Here is a 19,661-nt window from a genome sequence, read left to right as displayed (position 1 = left end):
AGAAACAACTCTTCATACACAGGCAGGAATGTAAATTCATACAGCTACTATAGAAATCACTTTAGAGAGTCTTCAAAACTGAAGAGTAGAAATGATGCATGATCCAGTTATGCTTTTTTTGTACACGAAGGATCCAAATTCAGCACCCAGGATGCATAGGTGGGTGTACATTTGTTGTCTTACCACTCATGATAGCTGTTATGGAATCAGCTTAATGACCGTCAATGCATGAGTGGATAGAGAAAATTGTGGTACACAAATATAATGAGGTATAAATCCACTATAAATAATGAAGAATTAATTTGTTTTGCAGAAAAATTGAGGTCGGACTAACTGATGCAAGCTGAATTCGGAAAACCAAACATTCCATGTATCTGCTCATTAAGGTAACCTGAGAGAGCTGGATAGAGAGAGAAAGAAACAAGAGATGGGAAATAATGAAAAAGGAGGGAAGGATACCATTATTGAAGAAGAAAGGGATCATAGGGAGAGGGATAATTATGAGAAATGGCATAAATACAAAGTTGGTTATATGTGTATGTGACATCAGCATTAAGTAGCATTTTATACAACTGACATGTGCAAAAATGTGCAGGGAGCTGGGGATCTAGCTTCACTGATAAAGTATTTGTAGTCAATGCATGAGAATCTGAGATCAGATCCCACCCTATGTAAAAAGCCAAGCGTGGGCGTGCACACGTGTAACCTCAGCAGAAGAACAGAGCCTGGTTGATCCCCAGAGCTAAGAAAACTAACTAGTGGATTCAGCAATTGTCCTTTTCTAATAAAATAAGTTGGAGAGATGGAATGTTGTTGTTGTTGTTTTAAACAACATCTCAATCATTTACCAATGAAGACTGGGTAGCCAGGTGCTGAGTGAAAGCCTGCTAGCTCAGAAGGCAGAGAAAGCACCCAACTGATGTTCCACCAGAAATGCCCCCTCACATAGTTTCAAACAAGCTCCTTCAAATTCAATATTCCTCCCGTTTACTTCCTGTGGGTTCCTCTGTCCTTCTTACTCCCTCTTAACTCTCTATGGTTTTTTCCTAATAACCCTGTTAATTCCTGTCAACTGGTTGCTTGCTCTGCCTCTTGACCTATGATTGATTTTATTCAATCCTGATTACAATATTCAAACAGAAAGCTCTTAGATTAAAGGTGTTGGCTAAGGCTGAGCCACATCACAACTAAAAACAGATTTTTTTTCCTGTAAATCACACAATCTCTGGGTTCATAGGGTGCTCAACTATCCTGCAACAGATAGAAGAAGACACCTCACAGTGATTTCTGGCCTCCATATGTACATACCAACATGTTCATTCATGCACAACACATACACATATATACTTGTGTAAGATGTGTCCATCATTTATCTACATTTCTGTATATGTCTTTTTGAGAGAAAATAATGAAAGGAAATTAGCTGAGGAAAGAGACCGGGAGTCAAGAAGGAGGAGACACCAGGGATAACATCCAGGGGAGAGATCCAAAGGATAAGAATGGGGATAAAAGTTGGGGGGTAGAGGAAGAGGTCTGGTGGCTGAGACTAGGAAGGGTTGAGAAGGATAAAGTGAGTTGGGGTGGGGCAGATCGCTAAGGGTCCCAGAACTTTATAGTCTAGGTCTCCTATGACCTCTTAGTCAAGGTTGCTCAGTCACTTTCAGAAAGAGGTGAATACTTGCTAAATATGTAAAGTCAAGTTCATTACAAAATTAGGTGTGATGTGTTACACTAATTGAGTTCCGTTGATACACAAAATTAGGTCTAGTGTGTCACACTAATCCAGTTCCCTTGATACATAAAAATTAGGTATTACACTGATCGAGTTCCCATTACTCAAAATCAGGTGCAGTGTGTTACACTGATCGAGTTCCCTTGTTAAGCAAAATTAGACATGGTGTGTTATACTAATTACTTTTCCTTGTTCACAAAATTAGGTGTGGTGTTACACTAATCATATTCCCTTTCTTGTAGTGGAGAGTACCTTCTATATTCAGATCCATTAGATTAGATGAATCCAGTGAATCTATTATCCAGGAAAAATTGATACCTAATGTATTATTACATTTATATATATAAAACAAATTCAAAAGCAGAAAGAACAAATTGGAAATTTCCCATGTGAGATGTTGACATTTGTATTGCATTCATAAGAATGTATTTTTAAAGATAGATGACAAGTTCAGGAGGTTTTTATTGTTTCTTGGATTTTTAAGTGTTTCTTCACAGGAAACCCCTATTTATAGGCTTTGCTCATTTTTCTATTCATTTGTTTGCCTTTTCTATTTGTAGGAATTTATATGGAAGATACCAAGCCTTTTCCTGTGATATATGTCTCAAATATTTTCTCCCAATCTCTTCCTTGGCATTTAAGCCTTTAATCCATTTTGAAATTTATTATGGTGTTTGGTACAAGACTCGAATCTAATGGGATTTTTTTTTTCTAGCTGGAAGCCAGACAATTCTATATCGTTTATTGAATAATCCATTGGTCTCCATTAATCTGTATTGCTTTTTGGTATGGCTCACATGTGGAAGGGTCTATTTCAAGAACACCTATTGTGTTTTAATCAATTGTTCCCAAAATTCTTAGAAACAGGCTTAGTAATTGCAATATTTTATGTATGTTGGGGGTGTTATTTCAAGGTGCTGCCATCTCATGATTTTAGTATATCTATGATTTAGCATGCTTTTGTCGAGTTAGAAAATAAATCCTGCCAGCTTGAGAAAATGTAGGATTTCCTTGGAAAGAATCTATTCGTATGCCCACGAGGGGGTTTGCGAACTATTTTAACTGAGATGGTCAGGCCCACTGGACATGCTAGCACCACTGATCCATGCTGGGCTGGAGACAAGGGTGAGCCGCGAGCCTGTGTTCAACCATGTCCCTTTAAGACTACAAGCATGCTATGACACACCAGCTTGCTTCAAGCTTCTGTCACTGTGCCTTCCCTGCCCCCACATACAGTAACTTCAAACTGTGAATCCCAGTCAACGTTCCTCAAGTTGCCTTTCTGTCAAGTATTTTGTTACTGTAACAAGAAATGTCACCAACACAGTCAGCACATAGGAAATTTTTTTCAGGTGAATGGAGAGTGAGGGGTACGGATCTATGTACCGCATTGATCCTGGGTGTAATGTTGTGAAGTAGCAGCTCATCATGTCTGTGACACTATCACAATGCACTTTGAGTCCCTTTCACCCTTACTCTCCAAGTAATATGTAGCTTACCAATGCTGCACGTTAGTTTTCTTCGTTAAGCCAGTTACTGTGTGCATAAGACCAGACTGTTCATTCTCTTGTCCTGATTCTCCACAGGCAGATCTGCAGAACCTTCTGGTGTGTGCCATCGTATTCCACACTGTTTACTACCTGTGCCTGAGTGTGGGCTGCCTGGTACTCCAGTGAGTGGAATATTGTCTTCAAACATGATTCAAACATGGACGTGGAATGAAAGGAGATTATACTTAGTGCTTGACATGGATTGATGGCTTATAGCTTGTAGATTCTTTAGGGCATTTAATCTCAGACTTAGACTCTGTTGCCTGTCTTTAGATCCCTTTCCATAGCTGGACTATTTTGTCTAGCCTCAGTGGGAGAGGATGCACTTAGTCCTGATTCAACTTGATGTGCTACAGCGGGTTGGGACAGCAGGTTCCCCTTCTCTGAGGAGAAGGAGAAGGGAGAATGGGGGAAGTGGAGTGGAAGGGTAGGACTGGGAGGAGAGGAGAGAGGGTGATGTGATCAGGATGTAAAGTGAATAAATTAATGATAGAAAAATAAAAGGCAAGGAAAGGAAGACAGGAAATCTTGTATCCATTAGCTACTTCTATGCATCTTTATTCTAATAATAGTATTTATTATTCTGTATATTTTGTGCTTATTTTAGGTAATTTTTTTTCGTGTTTTGAGACAGGGTTTCTCTGTATAGCCCTGACTGTCCTGGAACTCACTCTGACCTCGAACTCAGAAATCTGCCTGCCTCTGCCTCCCAAGTGCTGGGATTAAGTGGATAATATTTGAAAGTCATTTAAATAAAGGAATATATTTTAAAAATAAAAACAAAATTTTGTTTTTAAAGTAAATATCAACTAATGTTCTACCTTGAAAACTGACCAAAGTCACTGACATGAACAAAGGTAGATCCAGGCAGAATTATCATACTGCCAGGAAAGGGGATACTATGTTCTCAGGGCTCGTATTGAATCAGAGAGAGTTTACACTAGACAACAACTGGGAGACAGCCTATATTCATTTAAGTATTTTTTTAAACACTGATGGACATAGCTTCGGACTGTAAGCCAAGGATGCATTCTAGTCCAGATTACTTATTGCTAACTTCCTGCTTCATGTATTAAAAGATCAACTGATTGGATTTCTTATCATTGTGTGTGTGTGTGTGTGTTTGAGTGAGTTTATGTGCATCCTGCACAAGCAGGTGCCTGCAGAGTATTGACAAGGTAAGATGTTCTAGAACTAGAGTTACAAGCAATTGTGAACCACCTGATGTGGGTACTGGAAACTGAACCAAACCTGGGTCTTCTACAAAAGCAGTGAGCATCGTTAACTGCTGATCATCTCTCTAGTTCCATTCTTGATCTGGTTTTAATAAGCCATGCAAGTTCTGATTTCAGTGTCTACATTTGTCTAAAGGAAGTCATTATCCAAAAAGGGATCATCATGAGGGAAAAAAATGAGATAATTCATGTGTTTTATAAACAATTCATACACTTGTTTATTTATAGCATGTATGTGGTTGAAGGTACCCCATATGCAAGCCAAGGCTTTCTCTTTCCAACCCGGATTGTTGGGATTTAAGGGACTCAACTTGGGTCTTTGGGATTAGAGGTAAGTAAATTTACCCACTGAGCCATCTCTCCAGACCAGTCCATGAGTTTTCCTGGTATAATTTGTCAGTTCGAGGCACTTTTGTCACATAATTTTTTATCATACTCTGGTTGAAATTTTTCTCTACAAACATAAGTTGCCAACATAAATTCCTTGAAATAAATTATGTATATTTACAATTAACTTGCTATGAATTGAGTATTTATGCAATTTAACTTCACAATGAAAGCACAGAATTCCATTTTACTATGCAAATTAATTCGAAAAATATATCATCTGACTTTTGCAGTGGAAAGAATGTTATTTGGCATGCTTGCTGACAAACCCACGGAAGAAAGTCCAGTCCACACACATAATCTCAACTGTGGCCTGAGGCTATAGATAGTATAAAAATGACTCATCCTCTTCCTGGCTCTATGAGCACAGGGATTTTGCTGTTGCCTTCAAATAAATACAATTCAAATTATGTGCAGATTTGGTGTTAGTTGTTTCTTGCTTTTTTTTTTTTTTTTTTTGAGACAGTCTGGCTGTATAGCTCATGCTAGCCCCAAATATTCAGTCTTCCAACCTTAACTTTTTAAGAGCTGAGATTTTTGGTGAGTTCTACCATTCCCAGCAGTTTTGAAGAATATGAAGTTAAAGTTGTTGGCAGCAGCTAACTGGTTGACCAGCTGCCCATGATTTTAATTCTAATTATGGTCTGCCAGTCCAGGTATATAACGGATAGAACTTTAAGAGAAGGAAGGAATCCCATAGATTACTCTTTTTTACTTCATGGTTAAGAACTGAAGCCCAGAATTTCAATAATTTGTCCAATTTGTGTCAAAACCTATTCTCTCTATCTTAAAAGTTTCTTTTACACATTAGGTAGAACTGGTAACTTTACAGCTGAGACCTAAAATATAATTAATTAAGATTTCTTAATGGTCAAAGTGGATAAAAATTTTATCATCATCATCATCACCATTACTATTATTTATAGGTGTGTGCTTGCATGAGTTTTTGCGTACCATGTTTGTCCAGGAACCTACTGAGGCCGGAGGGAAGCTGCTGGGATGGGAGTTACAGATGGTGTGAGCGCCCTCATGGCTATAAACTGAACTTAGGTCCTCCAAAAGAGCAATAAGCACGCGTAACCACTGGGCAGACTCTCCAGTCCTGACCAAGTAGATTTAATTGAGCAGAGAAGACAATATGGATGAGATGCTCATTAGTGGCTATTCGCCAGCTAGTGTTCAGTGTAGGTAAATGAAATGATCTGTCCTCATAGGTGGCAGGTGAGCTCCAAAGCGTTGATGTACAACTCAGTATGATCGCTCTCAGAGCAAAGGTGTTATCTCTAACCTCTCAGAGTATGTGAGCTTGATATTCTGGCACCATTTGACTTCAAAACACATCCTTCATGGCTCAACAGAGATTATAAAGGTAATTATTTCTTAATCTTTAATCCTTATCAATAAGTAGACAAAATGCAAACCAAAATAAAATATCTTGTCTAGTAGGAAGCATGAAAATATTTGGCTTTTCTTTTGATCATTCTGGATGTTACATCTGATGTCATCAGGAAAATATCTTCAAAAATTTTAAAGTAGAGCTCTTGAAGTATCCCAGTGGGTAAAATTTCTTAAAAATAAGCCTGAAAACCTGAGTTGGAACCCTGGAACCCATGTGGTAATAAGAAAAGACCAACTCCTTGCATGATGTTCTCTGGCCTTCATGTACGTGCAACACAAAGAAATATCAGTGAATGGGAGATGGAAATGTATGGTCTAAAGGTAGATGAGGGAGTTAGAGTTCTCATGTTCCTGTGAGTTTTTATTTTGCTTCATTATTGTTAACACACAAACATATATGTATAGCATTGTGTTATTTTCATACGTGTCATTATGATTAAGAGTAATTACACTTACTATTAATCATTCCTTTCCCCCCCACTCCCCTGCTCCATCTTCCTGCCTCCCCATTGTTGGTGTGCTTCTCTCCTTAACCTTTACCCTGCTTTCCTGCTGCATGGTTCTTATTGCAGTAAACTTATTTTAAGGAAAAGCAAGAGAAATGGCAGTATACTCAGTATTCAGTATTGTGAGATATGGAGCAGAATGAAGAAGAGCTTGTGTGGTGTTGTTTCATTTTTGTAGGAACAGTCTCCACGGTGTCCGTGGGAAGAAGCCTAGAAAATGTTGCAGTGAGATGCACTCTCCCAGCAGTGGTGGCAGAAACCCTTCATTTCTGTCTTTGCACATTTCTGCTTTGTTTTATTCTCTTCTTCAAACAACGCAGACTTTGTGGCAAGGGAAATGTTCTATAGCAGAGAAGGATGGCTTGGGTCGGCAACAATTAATTGGATATTTCAAAGTAGCTAGTGGAAAGATCTGGGATATTCTGAAACCAAAGAAATTATATATATATAATATATATATATATATATATATATTATATATATATATATTATATATATATAATTTCTGACATGGCAGATATGCCAGGTAGCCTGAACTATCAATTACACATCATATACATGTATTGAAATGCCACAATGTACTCCATAAATAGGTATAATTACTATATGTCAATTAAAAAGTACAAAGAAAAAAATCTACTCCATTGCAGGAGAAAACATAAGAAAGAAAATACTTAGGAAAAAACTTGTCTCTTTTAAATTTTGTATATGTTAGCACAATAAGCAACTTGTATCTCATAATTGTGGGTTAGTAAATGAACCCCTTTGTTCTGATTATACACAAAGCACATTTGTTTGGATGCACTCACAATTAGTTTGTTTTAATGTTTAGAAAACTCAAGTTTACAACCATTTTACATTGTAAAATAAACCATGTTAATCAGAAATGCTGAAAGTGGGCTGGAGAGATGGTTCAGTGGTTAGAGTTCAGACTGCTCTTCCGGAGGTCCTGAGTTCAAGTCCCAGCAACCACATGGTGACTTACAACCATCCGTAATGAAATCTGACACCCTCTTCTGGTGTGTCTGAAGACAGCTACAGTGAACTTAGATATAACAATAAATAAATCTAAAAAAAAAAAAGAAAGAAAGAAAGAAAGAAAGAAAGAAAGAAAGAAAGAAAGAAAGAAAGAAAGAAAGAAGGAAGGAAGGAAGGAAGGAAGGAAGGAAGGAAGGAAGAAAGAAAGAAAGAAAGAAAGAAAGAAAGAAAGAAAGAAAGAAAGAAAGACTGAAAGCATCTAGTTTCAAGACAGGCTAGGTAGCTACATGAAGAAACCCTGACTCAGAAAAAAAAAAAAGAAAGAAAGAAAAAGAAAACAGAGAACAATCCCACCTAGATACTGAAGAGAGAAAAAGAAATAAGTTATAAATACACTTTCATGTTGTAGTTTATTCTTATTATTCTGTTAACATTTTTCCTACTTTTTAAAATGTATTGTTGATGCTTTAAACATTAAAATTCACTAGAAAAACCATGGGATGATCTTTTCTGGGAAACTATGGAAATGTACAAAATTGCCTGAAGGTAGAAAAACAGATTTAAATATGATTTACATAGAAAACATGGTCAGCTAGAATTACTAAATTCTAACAAAAAGTCTAAGATGCCTTCTTCTGATGGATAACCTTGTTTGTGGGACCATTATTGATTTAGTTTTGGGTAGCAAGGCATCTGTGAGAACAAGAGATATTTATTGTAATAACATGTAAGATGTCAGGCATGATATTCACTTTCTATCCATGCAATTTCCCATTGAACTGAGTTTGTTCTTGCACGGAGACTCTTCTAAAATGATTTAAAACAAAAGTTAGTTACAGAGAAGCAAAGTTAAGGATGTCCCTGGTGTTCGGAGTAGTAGGACTCAACTCTTCTTAGTTATTCTTGCCTTTTGGATGGGCACCATCAGCTGAGTGGAGGCCATTGTTTTTATACAGTTGGTCAGTGAAGGTCTTGGGGTATCTAACTCAGGTTGCTTTGTTATTTTATTTGTTATGTGAATATTTGTTCTACAATAGATATCAATAAGTCCTTAACCTATTGAGGGGTCTTTGGGGATAAATGTTATAACTCTTTAGTTTTGGTGCTTCGAGAACCTAGACCTCTCAGAATTTGGAGATGAGCCTTACTGGTAATCTTAAAGCTTTGGCCTTGGATTTAGGGTCAGGTTTCTGGCATATTTCAAAAATTTTGTTACCCAGAAGATCAGACTTAGTAACTTTTGTGGATTGTCTTGGTGTTACTTTTATTTTGATGTTAATTTTGTTTTAAGAGGGGCTATCTTGGGTGAGGAGTGAGTTATGTATTTAGATGATTTTATGTGAATCTTTTTTTCTATTTTAACTTGTAAAATAAAGGCTAGAGCTGGTAATTGGGCATTGGAAGGGGCAGGTAGAGTTGAAAGTTTTAGAGATAGATAGATAGATAGATAGATAGATAGATAGATAGATAGATAGATAGAATTGGAGACAAGGAGAGGAAGAAGAGGGAGGAAGACAGAAGAGGTGGAAGGAAAGTGGAGTAGAAGCACATGGCCTAGAGAAATCTTAAGTTGTAAGGGATTTTATAGCTGGGGAATATAGTAGTGTAGTGATAGATCTGCCCAATCTATGTGTGTAGTTCATATTTATATTAATTGAGTTGTGGTTTGTTTGTTTCTTTCTTTTTGTACGGGTTTATCTGGGCTAGAAATTAGTCATAACAAATTGGCACTCAATGCGGGGCAGTGATTTAAGCTATAGTAGTGAGTGGATTGAAAGTTGACTGGGTCTGACAGGCCTATAGAGAACTACAGAGAGGCTCTCTTAAGTCTCAGACAGAGAGTTATGGCTAGGGGCAACACCCTAGCCTAGAGCTAGACTTGGGCAGTGCCATATAAGAATTATAGCAAGGGATAGGAGACCCTGGAATATAATTGTCTATGAGATAGTTTTTGGACAGACATAATAAATTGATCAGGACAACTATGTCTGAGAAAGTCTTTGTTTTTCTGTATCTCTCCAGGTCTACATAGAAAATGGGCAGTCAGATTAGATTTCTTGACTGTTTTATAGGCTGTCTGAGATCAACAGATAAACGTATGTTGTCAGCTATAACCCAGATGGAAGTATAGAAGCCGTGGGTCTTTGTATAGTCAGCCCTTCTCTGTAAATAAAAAAGTCAGAGAGGGCTATAATGCTTTAAATTGAACAACAGTGGAAGACAAAGGTATAAAGGGCTGTAGATCAGATAATAAAAAGAGATATATAATTTTTTGATATTTAAAAATAAAAAAACATAATAAATATCTTTTGGATTTTATGAGATGATTTTTTAAATGGTTTGACAAAAATAGACTTAAAGAAAATAGACACCAGGAGGTGGTGGCGCACACCTTTAATCCCAGTACTTGAGAGGCAGAGGCAGGCAGATTTCTGAGTTCGAGGACAGCCTGGTCTACAAAGTGAGTTCCAGGACAGCCAGGGCTACACAGAGAAACCCTGTCTCAAAAAAGCCAAAAAAAAAAATTGACATCTTGTCATTTATTAGTATTATAATATTTTTTTATTTATAATGTCAGGACCCTAGATAAAAATTTTTGTCTTAAAAAGAGACAATAGGTAGCATTAAAATTAAAGGCATAAGATTTTATAACTCAAAACAAGGAGGATGAAGGCTAGAGACAAAAGTTAGGAAAGTTGTTAAAATAAAAATTTTTAAAGTTTATAAATGAGACTAAATAAGACAGAGATAAATTTAAGACTTGACAAGATGGCCTAAAGAAAATATTAAAACTAAAGTTTTAATATTTTAAAGTTCAAAATAGACAACAAAAAAGGAAAAGAAAAGTTAGGGACAAAAACTAGACAAGAGTTTGTAGATAAGTCTAAACATCAAAGAGATAAGCTTAAGTAAGACTTTAAAACATGTTCTAAAGTAAACATTAGAACTAATGGTTTAAGATTGTATAGATCAAGATAAATAACAGAAAGAGGAAAATAAAGGTTAGAGATAGGAGTTAAAAAAGACAGTAAAATTTTTTTAACAATTTATATATCAGACTAAACAACAAAGAGATAGAGATACAAAATTTCAAAGTAAAGTCTAGAGGATAATTTATTAAAACTAACAAATCAAAATATGACAGATGTTATAATATCAAAATTATAACATAAAGAAAAGCTAAGATTATAGAAACAGGGCCTAGAACAGAAGATACAAAAAATTATAGAACAACATAAGCAAAAATATTTAAGACCTGACAATACAGCCTAGAGAAAACACTAAAATTAAAGACATAAAAAATTATAGCTCAAAATAAAAGACAAAAGGATAAAAGTAAAGATGGGAGACAAAAACTAAAGAAGGTACTGAAACAAAAGATACAACATCTCATAGGTCAAACTAAACAACAAAGAGAAGATAATGAAGATTTTTTTTAAAAGACTTAAAAAATAACCTTTTAAAATTAATCAATCAAGATAAAATAGGCAACAACTGTCGTACATCCAGCTAGATTATTCCACCACTAACATCTTTCTGTCGTACTGCACAGGCTGGTTTAGTTAAAATGGTTTTCTGTTTCCACTCCTTCTCAATGTCCTTGAATGCTTAATCCATAAAGGTGACACTGAAGAGCCTGATACCCTGACCGCAATCTTTGTACTTTAAATTGCGTTTTCTTTCAGATCATAAACAAAGCTTAAGGGTTTGTTATCAATATGTGCAAGTACAGCTTGTGCGAAACTAAATTCACCTTCTCCGAGAAGCTTTATACTCACTATGAAATCTCCAAATGTTGCCAATAGACGCATCTCTAGAACGTGGAATGTGGTGGCTCAGACCTTTAATCCCAGGACTTGGGAGGAAGAGCAAATGCATCTCTGTGAGTTCAAGGCTTTTTGTGGACTATATAGGAAGTTCCAGGACAGCCAGAGCTACACATACTAGATCTTTAAAGCCACAACAACAAAACAAATCAATCAAACAAACAAAAAGCAAAGGAAGGAGGAGGGATGTGTGTTGACTCCAGAGGATGCAGAATGATACTTCTTCCTTGGTTTTAGTGTGCAGGACAAACTCCCATGAAGGACAGGTTGACCCGACTTACATTAGTCAAAGGAATTTTCATGCCATAGAAGGAGGAGCTGATGTGAGTTCTCCATCTACTTTTACGAAGACATCGATTGGAACTCACTAGATGTCTTTCATAGTTTCCTTTGCAGTTTTCGGCTTATAAGTTAATAAGTTACCTCCACACAGTAGGAAATAGGATGCTTACTTAACTTTCTGCTCTGCAAAAATATCACATTTGCCTACCTGCAATCTATTGATTCTGGATTTATATGAACACAACAATCATTTGATAGGTTTTCAAGTGAAGGAAAAGGAAAATTTAGAGTGAGCTGGTATTACTTACAAAAGGACTCTGGTGGCATATCAAGCACATTTGTTACTTTAAAGTTTTATGGATATCTTCCTTGGAACTTATGTCATGTTTAAAAGGCATCAGAAAGGCAAAAGGCAAAAAAGACTGTCCCTTCACATGTCCAAGGCACCAAGCACTATGGTCCAGGCCTGTAAATAACTATCTTTTGCTATTCATTCAGGGAAACCCCTATGTCACAACCATTGTATCTAGAAGTGTTTCCAGCCACACCTGTCACTGATGGGGGTTGATTTCATCTACGGTAATAATAAATCATTCTTCTCAGATGACTGCTTTCACACATCAAATGATTCTACAAGCATGACAGAACTCATTTCCAAGTTAAGCACTATATTTACCAAAAGAAAAGAAAATTACCATTCAATAACCCATTCATTATTTTTTCTAAAGACAAAGAACTAAATTCTTTCATCAACTTCATTAATGTTTAACATTTAAAAAAACAGATTTACAATTCCATAAATTGTAAATATAGGTCTGCATACATGGTTTGTGTAGTAGCTTTATTTCAATGCTAACTACAAATAGTGTAAAACAAATGATATTTAGTCATTTTTCTTTAGAAATGTAAGGATAATGAAGACATAAAATGCCAGAAGTTCTCATCTGTGTTTGAGCTTGAATAAGAGGACATTTACAAAGCTTTTATCAAAAATTCTATGCACATATCTACAAATGTTTAGATGTGACCACCTGAGCGTGGGTAACCTATGAGTAGCTCCTTCCTGGGAAACACTGATTTTCCATCTCCCAGAAACCATTAGATGCCTATAACTCTCCATCCATGGTGGTTTGTCAACTGGTCTTGCCCTTGCACCACAGTTCTTGTTTAGGTAATCATATGAGTAAGAGTAAATGGATTTTTCAGGTTATATTATATATCTATATATCTATATCTATATCTATATCTCTCTCTACACACACACACCACACACACACACACACATATACATATATGCATATACATATATAGTTGATATATATCAATTTAAAAAAAAGTCCATTCTGGTTTCCATCTGTGCCAGGAGCTGATCCTGTGCCATGGCTGTCCACACCCAAATCCCTCCCAGAGAGAACTGGTCTCCCAGGAGTTCTAACACACAGTCTTGCAGGAGGGATGAGCCACAGTCAGAGACAGCAAGAACAGCTAACACCAGAGATAACCAGATGGCAAGAGGCAAGCACATGCAAATACACCCAAGAGGAGTGGACAGCAGGAAATCATCTCAGGGCTGAAATCAACCAAGTAGAAACAAAAATCAACAAAACCAGGAGATGGTTCTCTGAGAAAATCAAGATAGATAAACCCTTAGGCAGACTAATCAGAGGACACAGAGACAGTATCTAAAATAACAAAATCAGAAATGAAAAGGTAGATATAGCAACAAAAACTGAGGAAATTTAAAAAAATCATAAGATCCTACTACAGAAGCCTATATTCAACAAAACTGGAAAATCTGGATGAAATGGACAAATTTTTAGACAGATACCAAATGACAAAGTTAAATCAGGAGCAGATAAACCACCTAAAGAGACCCTTAATCTCTGAGAAGTAGTCATTAAAAGTCTCCCAACCAAAAACCATATGGTTTTAGTACAGAATTCTATCAGACCTTCAAAGAAGACCTAAGACCAATACTCTTCAAAATATTTCACAAAATAGAAACAGAAGGAACACTACTCAATTCATTTTATGAATTCACTGTTATGTTGAGTAGTCTCCCTTGGAGATGGCACAGTTTCTAATTAGGAACTTTTCACAATTTACTTTCATAGAGGACTTCATAAGAGATTTTTTTCTACTTATATCGCGTTTAATGTTCCAAATAGATTTTAAAAATTGGTTGAGTGCATATTACTTTTAGCTTTAGAAGACATCATGTCTATTTAAGAGCCATTTAATTATTATAAATTATTTTGAAGACTTAAAATGTTAATACTGATATTTAGTGGCCATTTCAGTTGGGAATCTTCACTCTCTTCTATACCTATCATCCTCAGGTTTGGTGTTCTCATTATGTCCTGGATTTTCCAGATGTTTTAGGATAGGAGCTTTTTGCATTTTGCATTTTCTTTGTCTATTGTGTCAATGTTTTCTATGGTACCTTCTGCACTTGAGATTCTCTCTTCTAGCTCTTGTATTCTGTTGGTGATGCTTGCATCTATGACTCCTGATCCCTTCCTAGGTTTTAGATCTCCAGTGTTGTCTCCCTTTGTGATTTATTTATTGTTTCTATTTCCATTTTTAGGTTCTGGAAGGTTTTGTTCAAATCCTTCACCTGTTTGCTTGTATTCTCCTGAAATTCTTTATGAGAATTTTATGTTTCCTCTTTAAGGGCTTCAAGCTGTTTACCTGTGTTCTCCTGTATTTCTTTAATGGAGTTATTTATGTCCTTCTTAAATCCTCTATCAGCATCATGAAATGTGATTTTAGATCTGAGTCTTGCTTTTCTGGTGTTTTGGGGTATCCATGGCTCACTGTAATGGGAGAACTGGCTTCTGATGATGCCAAGTAGTCTTGGTTTATGTTCTTGCCTTTTCCTCTCACCATCTGGTTGTCTCGGGAGTTAGCTGGTCTTGCTGCCTCTGACTGTGGCTTGTCTCTCCTGACAGCCTGTGTATCAGTACTCCTAGGAGACCAGGTGTCTCTGGGAAGAATTTGGGTATGGACAGCTGTGGCACAGGGTCAGCTCCAGGGTGCAGACAGAAACCGGAAGGATCCTCTCCCTGCCTATTCCTTGTTTCCTGTGTCCCAATGGCTCCAGGCAGGTCCCTCTAGGGCCAGGCATTTGAGCAGAAGTGGTGGTCTAACCTGTGCTCACAGTTAAGTCAGCACTCCTGGGAGACCAGGTCTCTCCAGATGGTATTTGGGTATGGAGCGAGTGCTACAGGATCAGCTCCAGGTGCAGATGGAAACTTGTACCCAAGTTGTATATTTTAAAATAATTTTATTAGTTTAACAAAAATTAAAAATAAAAATTAAAAAAGTACTACAAAAAAAGAAAGAAAAGGTCATGAATTTCATTGGAGGTGTGTAAAGCCAAGGTAGAAGTTGAGGGGAGAGGGAGGAGTAAAAATAATGAAAATATTGTATTCAAGTACAAAATTCTCAATTTTTTTAGAAATCGAATTTAAAATGTATTTTTGCATATTAAGATTTTATGATTTTGTGTTAATTGTATTTCAGGACTGTTAAGTGTTCTAAATAATAATAAAAAATGATTATATTCTTTCTCCTGTTTGCAGTTCTTATAGTCTCAACATAGGTCACCTGCTTTGTCTGTTAGTTGGTTTTGCTTTGATTATAGAAGAATGGGTTTGGGATTATGCTATTTCTGTGACTATCCTTCATGTAATCAGCACATAAGCTGGTAAGTAAGGTAGAATAGTGGAAAGAAAGAATGTCTATTACATGTAATGTACTCAAAATACTCATAAGGCTTAAATTTGCATTGCATCCAGGGAAAGGTTTTGGCTGATTCTTCCAGTCCAGGGCTGTACTGGCATGCAAATGTTACTCTTCTTACATTGGCTATTAGCTTATATAAACTTTGCTTCCTTAAGAAATATTTTCCTTCCAAAATCTTTCCCTGAGACCAAAGATGGAAGAACTATGGGGTCCTGATACATTTAGAAGTCGATGGTTATTTTTAATAGTTTCTGTTAGAAACCTGCAAGATGGCAGGTTAATTTTTGGGAGCCACATGGTAGAAAGGATAAAATTAAATCCCACAAGTCATCTTTGGACCTCCTCGTGTATGCTGTGGTGTGTGCATAGGTGTATTTAAAATGTGTATGTACGCAAGCACATGTGTATTTGAGGAATCACACATACATAGGCAGAGAGAGGGGGAGCAGAAGGGGAAGGGGAAGGCGGGGGAAAGAGAGAAGGAGAAGGAGAGGGAGAGGGAAAATTAGAGGGGTGGGGGAGAGGGAGAGAGAGAGGGAGAAGGGGAGAGAAAGAAAGACAGAATAAACATTAAAAAACAATACCATTTCTAAAATGTCTTTGTTTCTACTGGTGATCTTGGAGGTCAAAATAAAATATGTCAGCTATTCCATTCTCCTTTTGCTAAGAGGGTAGTCATAAATAAGCCACACCTCTCACACAGATTTCCTTTACTGCAAGTGGGACGATCTGGAGAACCTCCAATGAGATCCGGAGAAACGGTCAGAATAGCAGTTAGCACATGGCAGGCACTTGGTGCATGATAGTCCCATCCATCCATTGGACAGTCTGTTCAAAATGTATTTTCCTCCTCTAATCCTTTCTCCTTTCCTTTCCTCCATTATTCTTCTGAAATGCATGCCAGGCAAAGTGAGGATCCTTTTCAAGCATGTTAGAGCTCAGTGTTAGCTGTTGTTTATCACCAACTCAAACCTTCCTTGAATCTTTAGTGCCCTGATATACGGACGGGATGAGCTGCATCCAGCTTAACAGCGCACATTGCCAAATGATTTGCTAATTGACAGCTTCACTACCAAGTCTTAGCCAATCGATCTTCTGGCCTCAGTCTCATCAGACACAAGCTCTCCAGTTCCCAATCTATTTCTCAGAGAACCACTGGACATCCCTCCCTCTCACACTAACATCTCAGATTCTCTTTTTTACTTGACGGATCTGATAGGTTTTTTTTTTTTTTTATAAGACTGTCACAAAAAACTTGTTTTTGTTGTTGTTGTTTTTTTTTAAAGAGTAACCTTTGGGGGCATCACATGGTCTAATCCTTAAGTTTAAGATGAGCTATAAACTCTGAAACAAGAACAATTGCTTTGGAATTGTCTAATATGTGACATGTAGAAACTGTTTAACCAATGCTAGCCGGGACCACCTCATTCAAACCCGGAAGTGTGGTGGTGCACATGTTTAATTGAAGCTCTCAGGAAGCAAAGGCTGGATGATCATGAGTTGCAGTTCAGTCTGGGCTACATAGCAGGTCTCAAAATAATGAAAAACCAAGAGAGATTAGTTCAGGAAAAAGTCGTTCAGAATCCATAGGATGTAAGACTCTGAGAGTTTAGTCTCAGAATCACCATTACTGCTCCTCTCTCCGGATCATCTTTGTGACATCTTGGGATAACTGCAAGTATTCAATTTAATAAATAAATGACCATACACAGAAGTAGTCCTCAACCTCCTAATGCTGCACCCCTTTAATACAGTAGTTCCTCATGTACTGATACCCTAGCATAAAATTATTTCATTGTTAATTCATAACTCTAATTTTCCTACTCTAATAGATCAAAGTATAAATATCTACGTTTTCCAATGATCTTAGGGGACCCCTATGAAAGGGTCATTTGACCTTTCGAGGGGTCGTGACCCACAAGTTAGAACTGCTGCTCTACAGCATAAGAAATTAGGGCTACCTGGTGTTACGAATGTGAATAATAATGCTTTTTGTTTTGTGGATATGGTTTGGCCACACATAAATATTTCTTGGTAAGTTAATAAAATTGCAAGCTTTTATAAATGAACTTCAGCATTTTTTTTCTTTTGTAGTTATGTAGGACTTCCCCTGATGCCACATTGGTGGGCTGCTTTAGGTACAGGAATGGCCCAAGTTCAGATCCTCTAATGCACAAAAGCAATGTTAAGTAGAATATGTGCTGGAAACAGACTTCATCTCAGGCATAAATTTTGTTCCATTATTCTCTTTTCAAGATCATGATAATGATGTCTATATAATAAAAACCATACACTTTTTTTTTTTAAAAAGAGAGACTATACTTTCTCTTCTGGCATATATATACTCCCAGAACAGCACGAATATAATCTACATCAGGCAGGCTGCATTTGTAGCATGTGCTTATGTCTATAAACAGATCACTAAACGCGCGCACACACACACACACACACACACACACACCTATACTCTGCTTTTTGATATAGTTTGAATCTATGAAGGAATGCTCTAAGTATTTTGGTGACATAAGAAATATCATGAACAATACGTAAGTCATGTAAGGAAGCGGAAGGGAAGGTGAACCAGAGTAACCAGTGTAGAACAGAATTCATTCCTAACAATCCTGAGGCCCTAAATACAGCACGGGTGGCCCAGGTAGGGACCATGCAGTATGGATATTGCTGGCTCAGTTCAAATGTAGGACAGCCAGAGTGCTTTTAATTTTATGCAACATCTAACTTAAAACCAAAGCCACCCACCCATTAGTTCTAAACAAATGAATGTAAAAAAAACTATGTGGGTCTTAGAGTTGGAGTCCATAGAAATCTTAAGTAGGAAAATCAACATAAACAGCAAACACGCAGGAATTGAGACAGTTGGTGTCCATTTTCTTTCTTAATTATACCATGTAATGATCAGAAAGTCAGGAAAGAGGAGAGCCACAGCTCCACCATTTGTTTATACCAATTAAGGACCATATAAAGCAAAGCTAGGCATCTCTAAACAGATTTCAGTATTTGTCAAGTATGGAAACTATTTGCTTATAAATCTGTTATATTTGGCTTCCGAACACAAAGATTATGTAATTTTTAAGAAATATTATTCCGCTTGACTTGGCAACAATCTTGTCTAATATTTTCAATCTGTTTTGCAAACAGCAGGCAAACCCAAACATATTCTGGTATTGCTATTCAGTTTTTAATGGCCCACGCAGAATTAAAATACTTAGGTTTATTGATTACTTAATATGAGCCAGGGTCCTTGTATATGTCCCGCTAACACTTACTACAACTCTGTGGAGTGTGGTAGTTTAATTTTTCAAATGTGGAAGGAGAATCCTAGAGAGTCAAATAAGTGGTGTTTCTCACCACTACAGTAAATGGAATAAGTAGCACTTTCTTGTGTGTGAGCTGCAGATAAACACCGACCACACCTTTGCATACTCAGGAGCTCTTCTGCAGGAAACGCTCTGACCCTCAGGAGAGAGAACAGAACGCACAACACTGTATGGAAACAGCCACCCCCAGGCATTGGAAAGCACTCAAAGAAGCTCAAAAGAAGCTAGACTGATCATTAGAAGGTGAGCCTTTGAAAGGGCTTCTATGCCTCTTTCTGATCATAGAACTGTTTTTCCTTGTCTAGTCAAACAGGAATGACTAAGACAGAACCTGAGAAATAATATGTAAAGGCCAAGGTATTTGTTTCTAAACTCAATTGAAAAAAATATAGCAAATTCCTGCTTCCATTTTTTGACAAGAAAGGTACAGGATGGCTTTTTCCTTTCAAGTATTTGAAATAACTTTTAAGGGCTATTTATAGCATATTCAGGATACAAGCCCAGCATAATACCCTACCTAAAATACTGTCAATACTTATTGTTGTGTAGATAAGGACAGAATTGATGACGACAAGAAGTGCTGGAGATTTTTCTTCAATGTAATAAGAGCATTTGTGTTTCAAATAGGGAACATAAGTGAGATGATTATAAGGGAGGTTGTTGACACTTCACACCGAGATGGTT

The 19,661-nt window shown here is 37.0% G+C and overlaps 1 protein-coding gene across 1 annotated transcript; it reads left to right on the top strand.

Moving 5' to 3' along the window:
• The first annotated feature begins 224 nt into the window (after positions 1–224).
• On the top strand, positions 225–15,600 carry Tmem244 (transmembrane protein 244). The gene is given in 5 exon segments (XM_052170055.1): positions 225–269; positions 3,319–3,404; positions 6,200–6,273; positions 15,480–15,521; positions 15,524–15,600. Coding segments are annotated over 5 exon segments (324 nt in total).
• The last annotated feature ends 4,061 nt before the right edge of the window (positions 15,601–19,661 follow it).

Source organism: Apodemus sylvaticus, chromosome 23 (genome assembly GCF_947179515.1).
Source record: "Apodemus sylvaticus chromosome 23, mApoSyl1.1, whole genome shotgun sequence".
NCBI classification, from domain to species: domain Eukaryota; kingdom Metazoa; phylum Chordata; class Mammalia; order Rodentia; family Muridae; genus Apodemus; species Apodemus sylvaticus.
This window is presented reverse-complemented; position numbering and strand designations above follow the sequence as displayed.